A 17,354-nucleotide genomic window follows, 5' to 3' on the forward strand; every position below is an offset into this window, starting at 1 on the left:
TGGGGGGCACATGCTTGGCCTGTGGTGGCCTGGTCAGTTTCCCCTGTGATGCCTTATCATACACAAGGCCACTGGCCAGACACAACGTGTCTCTCTCCTGTATGCTGCCACCCAGCACCCCCAGAAACAGCCCATGCTGATCCAAACATCCCTTTTATTCTGTAGCAGTAGCTGTGGCCAAAAGGGAAGGAGGTACATGGTAGTGCAGGCACTTGGTGATGCAGGGTATAGCAGGATTGGGCCCAGCCCAGCGTGGCCACAGGGGCACTACCTGAGCTGTCACCTGCACCCAGTTGTGCAAGGCTGTGGAAGGGCCAGCCTGGAGGGACAGGCCAGCAGTACCACTACACATCTGTGGCTGGGCCCCACTCATAGCCTTCATCCTGGTCTGAGTCATCCCTGGCCCGTGTGAACCTCCTCCTCACTGCCTCGTGCTCATATTCCCTGGAGGACAGAAGGGTGGTGATGGCTCTGCATGACAGGGACAGTGCCATTCTGGGACTGTCCCCAGCCCTGGGTGGCTGCCATCCCCACCCTAGAGCACAAGGGTACCTGATGCTGTCATAGCGCCTGCCCTGCCGTGGCTGTTCAGGCACCTGGGGAAGAAGAGGTGGGAGGGGTCAGATGCAGGGCAGGGGTTGTGCCCCAACCTGAGGCATTTGCTCCTGGACACCCAGAGCTGGGCACAGATGCACAGCTGGACCCAGCAGCAGCCAGAAGTGACACCCTGCCTATGCAGGGAATTACACTCCAGAGCCAGGCACTGTGCCACCCTCTTCTGCCCCACCAGGCCCTTGTAGCAGTCTGGGACAACCCACCTGTTCGCTGTGGTTTGGGACCAGCTGTGTTAGCTCAAAGGAGTCCAGGCCGTGGCTCAGGGCCAGCTGTGCTGGCTCAGAGGAACGGGCCAGCCCAGGCTGGTCACAAGCATCCTCTGCCTCACCATCAGTGTAGGCGCCCGCCTCCCCATCTGTGTCATCATAGTCGCTGTTGGCGTGGCTGTCACACGTCAGGTAGCCCGAGGCCACCCTACTCGGTGGGTTCAGCAGGTCCAGATTGTCCTCGGGTGCTACATCTGCCTGAGGGGTGGGGATGACGGAGACATGGGACCCCAGCCATGGGGCACTATGTGCAGCCCCATCACCTGCCCGGCCAGCAGCCCCAGGAGGCCAAGCCTTGCCACAGAGAGTCTGTGCCCCATACCTGCTCTGCTGTTATCCAGACAGGCTGGTTCTGCTGTGTCCTTATGATGTGCTGGATCTGCTCGTACCAGGAATTGCCACTGCCACTGAGGCTGATGGTGGCTGTGAAGAGGTGGCTGCAATACTTCTTCATCTTGTTGGCCTGGGCATAGAGGCGCCGGGAACTCTTCCTGGAGTCAGGCGCCAGCCACTGCCGCATGGCCTTGATGCCCTGCCGGCTCTCAGGCTCACAGAACACCACCACTGGGTAGTACTGCACGTAATTGAGGCGCTCCACAGCTGAGGGCGTGATGTCCAGCAAGGCATGCTTGTTCTGGGGCAGGGCACAGCCATCAGCCCTGCTGGGAGCCAGGATGGGGGCAATGGGGTTTCCACAGGCCCCAGCTGGCTCCAAGGACACGGGGAAGGTCTCACCTTTTCTGCGATCTGTCGCACTGAGTCCAGCTTGATGACCTTAGATGATGCTCCATCTCGGGGCACACTCGCTGCAGGACACAGAGATGCAGCATGAGAGGGGCTGCACCTCCGACAACCCCAGCCTGGGCACGGCCATGCCCGGCCCCAGGGCTGTGTCTCCCAGGGAGAGGAGGGGAGAGGGTGAATGAAGGTGTTGGGTTGTCACAGGGAGGGAGCAAAAGGTAAAGAACTCTCACAGGGTCTGGCTGCTGGATATAATTTTCTCCCCAGTGTGGGAGCACTTACGGGCAATTTCAAACAGCTTAGGCAGCTCCCTGCTCAGCTTCTGCACAGCGATGTCTGCGATGGGGCCCAGGATCACCACTGGCCGCTTGAAGCTGGCTATGGGAGGACAGATGTGCTCAGGATGGCTGGGGGCAAGGGCAGAGCTCCCAGCACCCAGGCCTACTCCTCATGGCACCCACAGGCCTGCAACTCGCCCTGCTCCTTCCAGGAGAGGGGGCCCATCAGCATCCACAGAGGGCAGTCCCAGGACCAATATCCCCAAGGTGAGTCAGGCTGTCCTAGTGCCCACCTTCCTTGAGGACCACCCTCTCATATGGTGGGTAGCGCCCCTGCTTTGTGAGGGCGGACAGGTCCTCCCGGCTCTTCCGCAGCATCTTCTTGGCTCCCCGCAAGCCCCGCAGCTTCCAAAACTCAGCCCTTGCCCCGGAGGGGTTGGCACCAGACGTGGCTTTCAGCACTGGCTCCAGGCTGGCAATCTGCTCGGCCCTGGGAGAGGAGAGGGCTCAGGACCTGCAGCCTCTGAGTTTGAGGAGCAGGTCAGGAGAAGCTGGCACCCATGGTAGGTGGCACAGCCAGGTAAGGCTGTGATAGACTTCTCTCTCTGAGACTTTGGACAACTTGACTGTCAGCTGCCCCACCACCCTGAGAAGAGATTTCACCAGCTCACACTTCCCACCACTGGTCCACCAGCACTTGCCCTACCTCTCACTGAGCCCACCATCCATGTCCCCAGCTCACTTGGGAGCCTTCTCTGGCTCTCCTTGTCTAGGGGCTGTTCCTGGCTCCATCCCTACCTGCGCTGGTTGGGGATGATGCCTTTTTCCTGCTCCTGCAGGTCCCTGCCCATGCGCACAGCCAGCCAGCTCCCCAGCCTGCCCCGGTACATGGTGTCCAGCACATGGAACACGTCCCCACGGACAAAGCTGAGCCCTGATGGCGTATCCTTCTCAAAGTCAAAGTGTGTCCGGATGTAGAATGAGTCACCCACGTTGGACGAGATCATCTTTCTGTAAACTGAAGCCCAGGGCAAGAGGGACCATCAGGGGAAGAAGTGGCTGAGGAAGAAGATGCTGGAGAGATTTGGGAAGGCACTAGGTTGGCTGGGAGGCTGCACAGGAGCCCTTGATGCTAAGGAGGGTATTGGAGACACCTTTTCCTCCCATAGCACTCTCAGGCATGCTGTGGACAGTAGGATCTGACTCCCCAGCACATACTGGCCTCTCCAGGCTGAGCCATGATGCCAGAAAGCCCCTGTGCTCCAGGAAGCTGAGGCACAAACAGGGCAGGGATGGTCCCCTCCCATCAGCTCTCTGGAGGAAGAGGAGAGAGGAAGAAGGACCACCCTGCAGGGACAGGAGGTGCCATGGCAAGTCCAGTAGGTCTGATGCTTGCCCAGAAGAGACAGAGGATGGAGAGGCATGAGCCCAGGATGAGCCTGGTCACCACTCACTGTCCTGCTTGCTCTGGGTCCACAGTGTGACCTCCTCGCCGGGGGGCAGGGCCATGAGACATTCCACAGCCTCCTCACGGGTCAGGTTCTGGAAACTGGTGTCATTCACCTGCCACAGAAAAGCATTTGGACATGGTCCTGCTAGCAGGACAGAGGGCATGGGCACCAGCAGGGGACTCAGGGACAGCAGTGTCCAGGGCAGACTGGGAAAGGAAACTGGTCCATGTCACCCTAGAGGTGATACCCTGGGAAGATACTGGATCCAAAAGGGCTGGAGCCAATCCAGGTGCAGCAGTATATGGAGCATTTTCAGCCATTGGTACCTGCAGGATCTGGTCACCTTCCCGAACACCCTGGCTGTCAGCTAGGCTCCCCTCCTGCACATTCGACACGAAGATGCCCACATCGTTCCCACCTGTCAGCCGCAGCCCCAAACTTTTGGCCTTCACAAACCGCACAACTCTGGAGTTGGTGCTGTACCTGCCACAGGGAAGTACAGTCAGCTCAGTGGTGACACGCAAGGACAGGATAGGGAGGCGCTGACCCTGTCACCCCAGCCCTGTGACACAGCAGCTCCTCATGTCCCCCAACCATTTCCCCCTGCCTCTTGCAGACATACCTGTTTTCCTTGTGGGCAGCTCGGGCAGTGGGGCTGGTATGGGGACTGTGGCCATCCCACTCCACAGCTTCCAGAAGGTCTGCAGGAAAGAGCGCTGGTCTACGAGCAGCAGTGGTTGTGCTGAGGCACAGGGAGTCCTGTCACAGCTCCACACGGGCTTTGGGCAGTGGAGATGCACAGGAGCCTGGAACCCCCTCAGTGCCCAGCCCACTCACCTGGGCCCTGAGCATCAGCTAGAGTCACCTCAGCCACAGGCTCCCTGTTTGATCGTTTCCTTTCCCTGAAACAAGGTTGAGCAGGAATTAAGCAGGGCACGTGGAGACAGCAGAGCAAGCTGGGAATGGCAGTACCACCTCCAGGGATATTGACTTAGGAATGGAGAATGAGCATCTCCAGCCAGGTGGAGAACACAGGAGGATCTGCCAGGGGACAGAGGGGCTCATGGAGACAGTGTGGGCCTTACGGTGAATTTGTCCTGGCAGCAGCTGGAGGTCCTGCGTAGGCCTCTGGAGATGGCAGATGGGACAGCTCAGAGTTGATGTCTGAGATATCTGCAGCCACAGGAGTGGAGATGCATCAGTGGCCATGCAGCCCCTGTGCTGTGTATCTGACCCTGGCCCCGGAACCATGTCTCCTCACCATCCATCCAGGAGCTGTTGCTCTGGCTGTCAACATCAGGGATGTTGACCAGGAATTGCCGGTGGTCACGCAGGATGAGCAGGGTCAGGATCCCCTCTGTCTGCTCGATGAGCTGCTGGGTTTCAGCCAAGGACATGTCCTGACTGGCTACCCCATTGATCTGGCAGGGCAGGGTGGGAGGCATTAGGGCACCTGCTCCTGGGAAAGCCACCCCCAGGAACAGCTCACTGGGATGGGATGCTCTGACTGCCATCTTCCTGGTCCCTTCTCAACCCCTCCAGCCCAGCGTCAGCTCCTGCAGCTTCACCTATTCTGTGTCCCTGTTCCTGGCTGCTTCCCAGTGTGACCTCATTCTGTACAGAGGAAACATTAGCATGGTTTGTTAACACCCACTTCCACCTGCCTGGGGCTCTGCCCGGAGGGAGGATTTTACAGGCCCCTCAGACACCTGAAGCTCAGTTTTCCTTTGCCCTGGGCCCAGCACTGTTCTTCCATGCCCTGGCCTGGTGCAGAGAGTCAGGTCCCAAGCAAGCCCTGGGGCTGGGATCTCCCTGAGTGGTAGCTGCTTCCCAACAGATTGTGGGATGTAATCCCTTCTGTTTACCCCAGAGTCACTTTGGCACCAATTCCCAGCAGCCACAGATCTGCCTGGACCAGGTGTGCAAACAAAGGGTCTTCCTCCTTTCTATTTCCTCTTCCTCTTAAATACTTTAAACATAATTTTATCTGACTAACACTTGTTAGTGTCATCCAGTAGGGACACAGACACACAGTGGGGACAGTAGGGTGGACACAACCCCAGTGTGCCAGCAGGATGTGCCCCCAGCCCTGGCAGCAGGGATCTGGGCATAGAGAGTCCCTGCAGGGTCCCTGGGACAGCCAGAGGGGCTGGAGCAAGGAGTGGGCACAGACAGAATTTCCTCCAGCACAGCCATGGCTGGGCCCTGCAGTGACACCAGCCAGGGACAAGTCCCCCAAAGAGGGGCAGATGAGGCCCCCAGTGAGTGCTCTACACCTTGGGGCCCCCATACCTTCAGGATGAGGTCTCCCTCCTGCAAGGAGTTGCCCTTGGCCGCCAGCCCGCTCTCCACTATGTGCTTGATGAAGAGCTGACTCCCCAGCTTCAGGCCATACTCTGCACCAGAGAGAGCCGTGATGGTAGCAGAGTCAGGCAGATGCAAGACCCTCTCAAAGTCCCCCCTGGGCACCATCCCTACAAGCCGCAGCTCCCCTTGGGGTACTGGCAAGCCCCAAAGCTGAGCTCCGTAGCCCCCAGCTGAGGGCAGGAGGTTTTGTGCACCCAGCATGGCATGCATTGCTGCAGCCAGGCCCTGGCACCCACCAAACTATTGTCTCCTCCCTGGGGGAAGGCATGACCAAAAATCAGGCAACAAGACCCAAGGACAGCAGGAGGGCCTCACCTTCATTCTGCTTCTGCTTCACCAGGACCGACGTGATGGGCTTCATTGGCACATCCTGGCGTGGCAAGCGCTTGAATCCTGACACCAGGGCCAGCCCATTGGTGTCCCTGTCCTGGCCAAAGGCATTGGCAGAACAATGTCGCTCATGGCCTCTCCAATCTGAGCTACTCTGCATCCAGTGGCTGCTGTCCTGGCTTCGCCTCCTGCTCCTTGACACCAGCTTGTGGTGGTGACGGTCATTGTGGTGGTGACCAGAGCTCCTATCACTGGATGAATCCCCATCATAGCCCTGGCTGTGATCCAGGTCATCCTGGGAGCGGTGTAGCCTGTAGTCACCATCTGAGTCATAGTGCCGGGGCACAGCAGGGGACCCAGGGCTGCTCTTGCTCACAGGAAGGTGAACCTTCTTCAGTCTTTTCAGCGTCTGCAGGTGCAAAGTGAGCAGGAGAGGATGGTGGGTACAGCTGTCTCTGCCAGGAGATGTTCCTGCAGCAATTCCCAAGCCCCAAACCCTGGGCATGTGTGGACAGGAGATCTGGGATAGGGACAGACACAGTGTGAGCATGACCCCAGCCCCCATCCCACCACAGAGCACACTCACAATGTTGGCGATCTTGCCACAGGTTTTAAGTGTCTGGATGGCAACGGAGGATGGGACATTCTCCATGGAAAGGCCGTTCACCATCACGATGTGATCCTTCCTCCTGGAAGGGAAAGTACAGCTGTGACTCTGTCCCAGACACAGCTCCCAGCCCAGGGAGCTGGTGGGGTGGTGAGTGTATCCCAAAGGATCCCATTCCAGCCAGGCAGGGCAACAGTGGTGATGGCCCTGTCCCAGCAGGAGTGATTCTCCATCCTTCCCACCTTTGCTGGCAGTGAGCACCCCCTATGGCCCCATGTCCCTGTGCACTCACTGCAGCTGACCCATTGCTGGTCCCCCAGACACCACATCTGAAACAAATACTGCTGTGTCCCCGGTTATCCTGTTGGGATGGTCACGGCCTCCGGAGACAGCAAATCCAAAGCCTCGGTGAGGGTCCTAAGGGGCATGGGCAGAAGGGGGGTAAGGCACAGTTGACCCCACAGAACCCATCCCCTCCCATGGTGGGACCACCCCAGGTGACACTCACCTTGCTCAGTGTCACTGTGTGCTGCTCCCAGATCACCATCTCCTCCATGGTGGGCACCCACCAGCACAAGCTGGGGGGAGTGACAGTGGCAGCCGGGCAGCCAGGGGACTCTGACAGGCTCTGACTCCTCTTTGCAGCTACTGGCCCCTTCCTCAATCTAACATTGGGCTGCAAAAAAGAGCAGCAGCAAAACTGAGCCATGAGCACCAGGGACTTCAAAGCTGCAGGGGACAGAGCTCCATGGTGCCAGGACACCAGGACTGGGAGCTATGTAACACCCCAGCTAACTCTGCATGGCTGTGAACCCAGAGCTGCCTCTGTGCACCATGAAATCACCCCCTGGGGGTCCATCTCCATCCCCTTAGACATGCGTCCATGGAAGGGGAGGTTTTACACAGGGCAAGGACAGAACTCATGTCCATGGCTGGGACCTGCTGTCCGTGCCACCCTCGTGGTCTGACTCTGCTTTGGCCTCCGGGAGCTGGCAGGCCTCGGGGTGCTGCTCTGGATGGTGTTTCAGTCCTTGTCCACCCACTCTGGGCTCCAGCAGCCTTGCCAGCTGGTTTGGTAGCACCGCTGCCCCAAGTTTTACCATTTGGTTTCCTTGGGTTTTCCGCAAATCAAATATTTTCCATTTAGGACAGATGTGCCTTACTGATAGAATAATGTCCCTTTGAGGCTGAAACTCCTGGGATGGGCCCAGGAATGTACACCTGTCTCCCTGGAGGGAACGTCAGCATGAAGCCAGAAAGACATGGGTTCCCATGATGGTGGGAGACAGCAGGATCAGAGCCTCCCACCAGCTCGCATGGGGTGGGACAGGGAAAGGCCACTTCGATAAGGGCCCAACAGAATCATGAAGGCAGGAAGAGACCTTCAAGATGATCAGATCCAACTGTCACTCCAACACCACCATAATCACCCGTAAACCACGGCCCCAAGTGCCACATCCAAATGCCTCTTGAATGCTTCCAGGGATGATGACTCCAGCACCTCCCTGGGCCACTTTTTCCATTGCCTGACCACTCTTTCAGTGAAAAAAAAAAATTATCTAGTATCTCTAATTTGAACCTTTGTTGATACAACTGGAGACCATTTCCTCTGGTCCTGACAGTTGACAGAAGAGGTTGATCCCCACCTCACTACAATCTCCTGTTGGGAGCTGTGGAGAGCAATGAGGTCCCCTGAGCATCCTTCTCCAAACTGAACACCCCCAGTTCCCATGGCACTACATGGCCTTAGTGAGTCCAAGAGCTCTGGAGTGGCTGTGTCGGGGCTGTACTCATTCCTAACAGCCCCTAATGCAGCTCAGCCACCCTCAACCCCAGCCAGGGATACCCACATTGGTGCCACAGGGAGCTCAAAACCTCCACAAGCCCTTTGGCAATTGGACACGGGGCAGCTTTGGTGGGACACAGAGACACCTTGTGGGCAATGCCGGGGTGATGCCACATCAGGGATCTGGCAGTGGGCAGCCAGCCCTAGGCAAGTGAGGCAGCTCAGCCTTGGCACAAGGACATCCCAAGGGCAGCCCCGGCTCAACGAGCAGTGCTGAAACAGCCAGCTGAGCCCCCAAAATGAGACCAGTCTGAGCCTGTGAAATGAGACCCAGCTCACTGCAGCCCTGGGGAGGGCCAGGGGAGGCCTGGGCTAATCATTCACCCGACGGGCCGGCTGCAGCCACGGGTGCAGAGGGCAGAGTCCCCTCTGCGTCACCAGTTGCCGAAACCAGCCCAAGTGCCTCCCTGCCACCCAGGGACACATGGGACCAGGGGCTGGGCAGGACCCCAGTGAGGCAGAATCCACTGTCCTGGCACTGGGAAAACTGATAACAAACAGGAACTCCCAGTGTGACATTGGGGTGGTTTCAGCTGTGTCACCAGTGTTGTTTGTCCTCCCTGGACACCTGCAGGTGACATGGTATGAACAATAGGTCCAAGAGACACCAACCTGAAGCTGACAGATCATCCCCCTGTCTAGGGTGGTGACATCTGTTGTGCCAGAACCATCCCTGATGCCACCCAACACAGCCCCTCACTGTCCCCAGCTGGCTCCCACGACTGTTCCACCACCGTGGTGCCATAAACTGGCCACAAACTTGTGTTCCACTGGTGCCCGTTGCTCTCTTCAGGGAGTAGCTGTGGCAGCATGGGGATGGCAGCAGCTCCAGTGGCACAGGCAGTGTGCCCACAGTACCATCAAGCCCAGTCCCTGTTCCCAGTCTCCCCGCAAGATCTGGCATAGGGCCTGCACCAGCCAAAGGCCGAGGCTGGCAGCAGGAGGAGCCGGCTCAGCCGGTTTCCGATAGAAACCAGCCCGCACCTGGAATGGCCCCGCAGGGAGAGGCAGTATCTGGGCAGAGCTGACCATGGCCCAGCCAGACACACCCAGCACCGAGCACCGGCAGCACTAGGAGCCCCACACCGCCTCACGCATGTACCATGGCACTCCCAGGGATTTTGAAGCCAAACAAAGCCAAGCTGTGCTGGGGCAGCTCATCCCACTGCCAGGTCCCCAGTTCGGGGCAGTGCCTGGCCCCGGGAGATGGCACCAACAACGCCTGCCATGGGGATATGGCAACAAGTCGGAGGATCATTATTCAGAAAGTGACACACACTGTCCACCCTAGCTGTGCACACAGCCAACCCCACCAGCCATAATATTTCCCAATCCCCCCTCCTCTGACAGGGGTCTTCATCCTGAGAACCTCAAAGCCTTCCTAGGATCAAAGAAGTCTCTGCTCTCAGCCAGTGCTGCAAAACCACTAGTCCTTCATGAAGTCCTGGCCATGCAGCACCGAGGTGCCGGATCCGTCCAGAGGCTGCTCTATCTCAACGCCACCCATAGAGCGATGACCTCGACCCCCTGCTCTGGGAAAAGGTCTCTGGAAGAGCTGCTACGGACCGAGTGGAAATCAGCAGTAGTGAGACTCGTCTTCCAGCCCTGGGTGTGGAGCTCTGATTCTTCGGGGTATCTCCCTGCTACGGGGCAGAGCTCCAGGTGGGTCACTGGGTCCTGGAGCCACCCAGAGAGGGACAAAGCATGGCCGGTTCCCCAGATGAAGGCACAGCTGAAAGCCAAAAAGCACGGCCAACAGATCCCGGGAGACAGAATTAGGCACTCACCGAGCCTAGGATCCGACCAGGAAGGAGCTGAGCTCCCGAGCTGGTGGCAGTGGTGTCACTCCAGGGTGCCTTGCGTAACCCTTTGTGGCCCAGACTCTGCCTGCAGCAGGGAAGGAGCAGGAAGAGGGTGCTGGGGCAGCTTCCTGGGCACAGCACGTCTCCCGAAGGGCTGTCCCCGGCGTCTTCCACCGTGATGGTAGCTCAGTCGCCTGCACTCATCGCCCTCCCGGGGCTGCACCGGGACAGGCTCACAGGCTACTAGTAGTGGCAGTGCCTGCAGATAGTTCCTCCCCCCCAGTCCTTGCCCTGTCCAGGGACAGACTGCCCCAGACCCCCAAGCCCTCCCAGCGTTACCCATTGTCCCAAGACGGGACAGACTCGGGGGCCAGCCTAGGGATCCCTGTCCTGGAGGTGTGAGGGAAGCTGGTGATGGCTGCTGCCCCCTCTCCTCCCCTTCCCTTGCCCCTATCCACACCTGAGGACCAGGCCCCCGTCATCCCTCGTCCGGCGGGGCCGCTTTCCGGCGGTGACAACGACCAGGTCCACGCCGCGGCTCTCCGCCTCCCGCCGGGGCCGGTACCGCTCCCAGCCCAGCGCCGAGGCGGCGTGGGGGGACCAATTTCTGCGGAAACCCCCGGCCCACAGCTTCCACCCCGGAGCCGGAGCCATGCCGCCGCCTGCCCCTCCGCCCGCTCCCCAGCACCGGCTGTTCCCGGCCGAGCTCCGCGGGGACTCTGGAGCAGCTCCCGCCGCTCTCCAGGACCAGCCGCAGTCGGGAGCCACTCTGGCGGGGGCCGGCGCCGCCGAGCAGGCTCATTAGGGTCGGTGGTTCCAGCGTTGCCTCCCAGCCGCGGCTACCCATCCGGGACACGCGTGGCCCCGGGGCTCCGAGAACCGGCGGGGCCGGCCCGGGCTGACCCGCGCCCCGGGGCTGACCCAGGCCGGGCAGCGCCACTAGATGGTGCCGCGGGGCCAGGAGGAGCTGGGCCTCGGCCCGGACTAGGAACCGGCGGCGCTGAAAGGCGCCGGGGCCGCGCAGGGGGGAGGGAACCTGTCCGGGTCCCGGTGCACGGTAGGCCCGGTCCAGCCCGGCGGATTGTGCAGCTACCAGGAGCTCTCGGAAACGACTAGGGGAATGGGGGTAGGCGGCGCCCGGCACCGGGAAGGCCCCTGGAGGGCCCCAGTCCAGCGGGGGCAGAGCGGTGGGAACCGAGCCGTGACGGGACGAGAGGGGCGGGCTCTGCCCTGCTGTGTCGGCCACACCCCACCTGACCCCGCCCCTCCGCCTGAACCACGCCTCCGCTGTCGTGAGCTCCTACAGGCCACGGCTCCGGTGCCATGGCGACCGGCGGACTCCCCGCCCCCGGGAGCCCCGCCTCCACTGCCATAGCAACTGGCAGGCAAGCCCCGCCCCTAGCGGAGCTCCGCCCCGGTGCTATGGTGACCACAGGCCCCACCCCCCGACCCTGTGGTGTTTCCCCCTCCACCGGAGGTGTCGCGACCACCGCACCGTGAGGGAGCGGTGGGAGTTGCTGCGGCCTCCCTTATACATCCCCGCCCCCGTCGAATCCCACAACCCGCCGGTTATCGCGACAACCCTCCGCCACACCGCACTTATCTCCGGCGGAAAAGCCCTGTCGTGCTTCCGGCACTGTTCGGGGCGTGTCTGGCCGCGGCGCCACCCGCGTTCTATGGTCCGCCGCGCTCCCAGGGTCCCCCGCGCCGCGGCCGGTACCCGGGAGGAGCGCGGCGGCGGGCGCTGGCCTGTCTGGGGCCTGTCTTGCCCCAGGGCTGCGCCTGCCCGCGGCCGCCATGGAGCTGGAGGTGCCTGAAGAGGCGGAGGGCTCGGCCGCGGCGAGTGCCGGTGCCATCACTCCAGAGGCCGGCGTAGGGGGACCGGACGCGTCAGGAGGTAACGCGCCGCGAGCACCGAGGGCCGCCCCTGGCTGTCCCCCACCCGGCTGGGCCCAGGCGTGTCGCCGTGTCCCGCCGGCTCGCAGTGGTTCAGCCCAGCCGTAACCCTGGCCGGGCCTCCCCGCAGGTCTCTCGGAGTGGTTCGGTCCAGCCCCCCCTACTCCCCGGAGTGCGCCCCCCCCTCCCCCCCCCCGATACCGCGTGGTCCGGTCCAACTGCTTCTTCCCTTCCCCCCTTCTCCCGCCGACCCGGGATGGTTCTGCTCCCAGCACGGGGCTCCCGGGACACTGGGGTCAAAGGGATGGGGCTTCCCCGTCTCTGCCCTCGGGAGTCTCGGAGCTGCGAAGGGCAACGATGACGCCCAGACCACCTGTGCGAGGCACAGGCCGCCCAGCTCCGGCACTTCTCCCAGTCCCGGAACCGGCCCTAGCTGGCCCTGCAGGGCCGTGGTGGGGCCATCCTGTTCCATCCCCTCTCGGGGGTCGCTCCCCGGCGATTACAGCGTCTGGGTGGAGGGTTTGCTCGGGGGACCGGGCAGACCCTGGCAGCAGGGGCTTTGCCGCCGGCTGGGGTCTCTCTCCCCGGAGGGAGCCCATTTGTCGGGGCCCAGAGCGAGCGGCATTAGCTAAAGGTTTGGGGTTCCCGAGTGGCAGGATGGATGGATCCGTGGGGCTGTGCCTGTGCACCTGCCCCCGCCTCTGCTGCTGCCTTATTTCTAGTTCATGAACAGCCTCAGGACTGCTGGCTGAATTGTGCTCGTGATGCTCAGCCCCGCTGTTGCCGGGCTGACACGTTCCATCGCGGAGGCGCGATGCGGAACTCCGGCCACCTGCCGGAGTCCAGGGTGCTCAGAGGGTTTGGCTGTGTGATGACAGCGATCTCCGTGTCATCAGGCCTTTAAATGAGCATCATTCGATCTTCTGAGAACCAGCTAATTACATTGGAAGCCGTGCTTGTTTCGCAGGTGTCATCTGCCATGATGGGGGTGTGGATGTAGTGTGTAATTTTGGGTAAGGTGCCGAGGTTTAGGCTGAGGGAAGCTGTCCCTAGCTGTCCTGCCACCTTCCCGAGGCTGCTTGCTGTGCTCCCGCACACCCTTGGACTTCTTTTTGGGAGCATTCTTCCAGCATGGGCAGGGGTGGCAAGTGATGTCAAGGGAGTGAGAGAGAACCTCTTGCTGAGCAGAGTCACACAACAGTTTGGTCTGGAAGGGACCTTAAAGCCCGTCCTGCTCCACCCTTCTGCCATGGGGACAGGCACCAATGAACAATTAAAATATCATTTGTCCTTCCGATTTCTCTGTCACATATCTGTTTTTTGGGGAGGATAGAGGGTTGTTGCTCAGGACTAGGCAATGGAAACTGTTGCTCAAGAAGGGTTTAAGCAGGGAGTGTGTATTTTTCTTCTTCTGTAAGTAAATCTGAATTTATGAACCTGTACGCTGTCTGACCTTATGCTGATAGTAAAAAAGATGAAACAAAGCCAGTAATCCCACCGATGCTTTGATTTCTCAAGTCAAGTTGCTTACTCTTCACTTGGGTAGCGTCCAAGTTGTGTCACTTGGCCTCAGCTGCACTTGCAGCTGGAGCTCCTGTGGGGTTGGGGACAATGTGCACAACAGCAAATGAGTTTTTGCTGGAGAAGAGCAAACCCTGGGGGATTGAGGTGGCCTTTGGTGGTCTGTAGGAAGGCACGGCTGCACCTGCATGGGGTAGGCTGTGGTGCAGGTCTGGGGTTGTCACAGTGTTTTGTGGTCTGAACTGGGTGACAAATCCCCATAACAGTGGTGTCTTTGCTGCTGCGTGGAGGCGTTGAAGTGCCCACGACCCACCTACACTGGTGCTTCGCGCTGCTCCCCTTGTGCTCACTGCACTGTGTGTGCTGTTGATGAAGGATCACCAGCATGGCTGAAACCTGCTGCCTGGCTGGAAAGGAGGCATCTGTGTGCTGTGCTCTGCCTGAACAGCATGGCAGAGTTAATGCAGACTGTGGGTCAGGCCAGCAAAGACCCTCTCCAAGCCCTCAGTAATTATAGAAAATTTACCAGTTAGTCTGGTACAGGAGTAAAGGAGAAGGGCTGGAAGTCAGGAAGAGCTTGGCAGTAGATTGACTTAAGGTGTAGAGTGTTCTGAAGGGAACTTTTGGAAATCTCATGCTTTGAAGAAGAAAACCTCACTTATTGCCAGCACCAAGGCTCATTCATGAATGCAGAGGCCCAAATCATCCCTTCCTGAGACCATGGCTTCAAAGTTTTAAAAAGTTTTGTGACCAACTAGTTGCAATGGAGTTTCAAAATCTAATGGGTACAGGTGCTTGCTGTGCTTTCTCCCTGAATGTGTACCCTTATGCCCTGGGGAGGGACTGCAGGGAGTGTAAGGGGCTGCTTCAGGTTTCTGGTGAACTGTGGACAGGAGCAGAGGTGGTGTGGGAAGATATGGTGGTGTGTGGTGACAAGTGAGTACTGGGCTTGTTTAGGCTTTGGTGCCCTGATCCCAGGGATGGTTGGGTAAGCAAATTGTGCATCACCATTCCTCTAACCAGGTGCAGTCTGGAGACACAGGGTCTGGAAACCTTTTATTCAAGGGTGGATGAGTTATGAGAGAACTGTTACTACAAAAGAACTGGCACTGTCCAAGTGTTGGACACCAGAACTGGCCTCCACCATCTCCTTTTAAAGTGGGAGTTCTTAGTCTAATGGGGAAGTAGAGTTGACATTGGATTTATTTCCATTGGTCAGGTCTCCTATTACACAGGTTGCAGTCTGCCCATCACTTATGATCCAGAGCTGGAGCAGAAGCCTCCAATGTGTTCTTCGAGATTGGATTCTAATGCTTGAGGGAGCTCAATTGATTTAACAAGGATTTACACTCATGTTGGACAGCTGTCTTCTTGTACCTCTGGCGGTACTGTTTTTGAAGGAGCAAAATGAAGATCCTGGCCCCAGCCAGGTGTGCTGCGTGCTGGTGGCATTTGTGTGGCTGTCTCCAAAAAGCACTGGGAGAGGCGCTGATTGCAACAGCCCAGGAACAGTATTGCAGCTCTTCCTTCTTAGCAGTGATAACTTTGAAGTGACTTTTGAAGGGTTGCTGGAAGCAATTTTTTCAGTGAGCAGATTAGAGATAAGAGAAGAATTCCACCCTGTGGGGCATAAGCAGTTCAATTCATACCAACTCGATGGAGAGGGGAAATTGAAGAGAGCTTATCAGCTTGAGGAAAAATCAAATGTAAACATCATCCCCAGCATGATTATGGTTCACAGCTTAGTTGGATGTCACATGCTTCTGTGGCGTGAAGTGGTGCTGGCGAGGATGATTAGAGAGGGAGTCAGCCAGGCAGGAACAGGCAGAAAAACACCCCGCGCCTTGAACTCTTAAAGACCCTGCAGTTACTTCACAGTCAATAAGTCACAGCTCAGCTGCAGGGAAGGAGGAAGGCAATGAAAATAGAATTCAGACTGCTCTGGCAAATTAATTGTTCTTTAAGATATGAATCGGCTGGAAGTACGCAGGCAAGCTGGGATGATGGAGCCTGGGAGCTGGGAAGGGCAGTGTGTACAGCAGGGAGATGTGGGCACTGCCCAAAGGATGCTGAGCCTGCCTGTATCAGTGTCAGGGCGGGCTGGAGAACAAGTCCCCAAGAACGCACAGGGTGGGGAATGATTGGTCTCATTTTCATTAACCAGCATTTGGCATTGACCTGTATATAACAGCCCATTCCACCTCTGCTGGGGCTGAGGCCAGCAGAGCTACTACTGCCTCTTCCGACTTGGGAGGCACATGGGCCTCTCTGGAAGAGCTCCTCAGGGAATGACCTGAGTGGATTTAGTATGAACAGTGTATAATTTGGGAACTATTATTGAAGTGATTCACTGACATGACCCTTATGGGCTCCTGCCAGATGCACAATCTTAATAAATATGGTCTTCCCATATAAGGTGGTTACAGTCTGAAAAGCAGCAGCAGGAATTCCAGCACTCTCTTCCTTCATAGACACATCTTTGAGTTAGCACTGGTTGACTCCAGAAATAGTCTTGCCATGGCTGTGTGATAGCCTTACAAAGATTTGTCAGTATTTGATTATTCCCATCCATCCTATTGGGCTGCCAAGCATATTCCCATGTACTATAATTAATCTCTAGAGGCCTGGCAGGTTCCTCACTCCAGACATGGATGCGGTACTGTGTGCTTGCTGGGCCCTACTGGTATGAGATCTGTTCATCTGTGCTTGTGGGAACTGCAGGTGTTATGTGGGGGTCATTAACTAATAACTCAAAAAGCAGAAATCACTGCACCTTTTGCACTGCATTGAGGAATGTCAAACAGAGTGGAAGGCGGAAATATTTACTAATACCAGTGCAAGGAGGGTTGGCTTTATTTAGGTGGAAATGAGCGCTCAATGGTCCCATCCGCAGCATGGGGAGGGAGCTTCTGGCCGCATCACTAGCACGAGATGCTCCCTCTGGCATCCTGGTTGCAGGAAAGTGGGAGCCAAAGAAGGTCCTACCTTCCCTAGATAGTCTGATCCCATGGATGCACTCTCACAGATTTCCCCTGGGTCCCAGGGAAGACAGTGGAGGCAGCAGGTATTGGAGGAGGCTGCTGGCTTTGGGACACACTCTCTGGTTTAACACAGAGGCCCAGAGGCCTTGGCACCTCCTTTTCTCCAAGATACTTATGTTGGGGGAGAAGTGACTCAATTGTTTGAATCATAGAATGAAAGAACGGTTTGGGTGGGAAGGGACCATCTTATTCCAACCCCCTGCTATGGGCAGAGACACCTTCCCCTAGACCAGGATGCTCCCAAGCCCCATCCAGATTGGCTTTGAAACTCATAAATAGCAGCAGAACAGCAGGTGCCGAGGTGGGGTATTTTCTTTTCCATTAAGTCTTTCCAAGCCTCTAACCAAGATCTCTGATAGTCTCCTTTGATTTCTTTAATAACCCAGTGACAGTGTTGCTGTCCTTCACCCATCTCCCATGCCTACAAGCTGGGTCACCTCATGAATGGGCCCAACAACATAATTTTTTAGTCACATCAGACTGATTGTCTGATCACATCTGTGGAACCAGAGGGAAGCATTGTGCAGGTGCAAAGCCCTAGTTTGGTGTGGATTCCCTGTAAGTACTTACTGTTAGATAGATAGACACACCTC

At 57.9% G+C, this 17,354-nt stretch overlaps 2 protein-coding genes across 6 annotated transcripts in view; one reads left to right on the plus strand and one right to left on the minus strand.

The window, feature by feature from the left end:
* Positions 1-122: 122 nt before the first annotated feature.
* Positions 123-10,881, minus strand: TJP3 (tight junction protein 3). 2 transcript variants are annotated; one of them, XM_083879998.1, is made up of 21 exons: positions 10,764-10,881; positions 10,289-10,388; positions 7,164-7,331; positions 6,948-7,072; positions 6,635-6,737; positions 6,034-6,457; positions 5,644-5,747; positions 4,613-4,772; positions 4,437-4,524; positions 4,189-4,253; positions 3,974-4,052; positions 3,678-3,834; positions 3,355-3,463; positions 2,699-2,918; positions 2,194-2,390; positions 1,905-2,000; positions 1,617-1,687; positions 1,204-1,515; positions 819-1,079; positions 553-596; positions 123-444 (listed from the first exon to the last, which is right to left on the minus strand). In XM_083879998.1, the coding sequence occupies exons 3-21, from the start codon at positions 7,209-7,211 to the stop codon at positions 345-347; spliced, it is 2,763 nt and encodes a 920-aa protein (XP_083736124.1). In that variant the 5' UTR covers positions 7,212-7,331; positions 10,289-10,388; positions 10,764-10,881; the 3' UTR covers positions 123-344. The 2 variants fall into 2 exon arrangements, with proteins under 2 accessions (XP_083736124.1, XP_083736125.1); XM_083879999.1 differs by lacking the exon at positions 10,764-10,881 and adding an exon at positions 10,643-10,743.
* Positions 10,882-11,750: 869 nt separating this feature from the next.
* Positions 11,751-17,354, plus strand: part of PIP5K1C (phosphatidylinositol-4-phosphate 5-kinase type 1 gamma) — a 51,871-nt gene continuing 46,267 nt past the window's right edge. For all 4 annotated transcript variants that reach the window (XM_083879771.1, XM_083879769.1, XM_083879770.1 and 1 more), the window contains exon 1: positions 11,751-12,200. In XM_083879771.1, the coding sequence (XP_083735897.1) occupies positions 12,101-12,200 (100 nt within the window). In that variant the 5' untranslated portion in view covers positions 11,751-12,100. The remainder of the gene's footprint in view (positions 12,201-17,354) is intronic.

The sequence above is a fragment of the Zosterops lateralis genome (assembly GCF_965231275.1).
Source record: "Zosterops lateralis genome assembly, chromosome: 29".
NCBI classification, from domain to species: domain Eukaryota; kingdom Metazoa; phylum Chordata; class Aves; order Passeriformes; family Zosteropidae; genus Zosterops; species Zosterops lateralis.

Excerpts from the sequence above, each read along its gene's own strand:
- TJP3 (XM_083879998.1), bottom strand. The coding sequence starts at position 7,211 with ATGGAGGAGATGGTGATCTGGGAGCAGCACACAGTGACACTGAGCAAG. Across the intron at positions 6,458-6,634 it reads GTGGCAAGATCGCCAACATT|ACGCTGAAAAGACTGAAGAA; the intron begins GTGAGTGTGCTC and ends TTGCACCTGCAG. Across the intron at positions 2,391-2,698 it reads ATCATCCCCAACCAGCGCAG|GGCCGAGCAGATTGCCAGCC; the intron begins GTAGGGATGGAG and ends CTCCTCTCCCAG.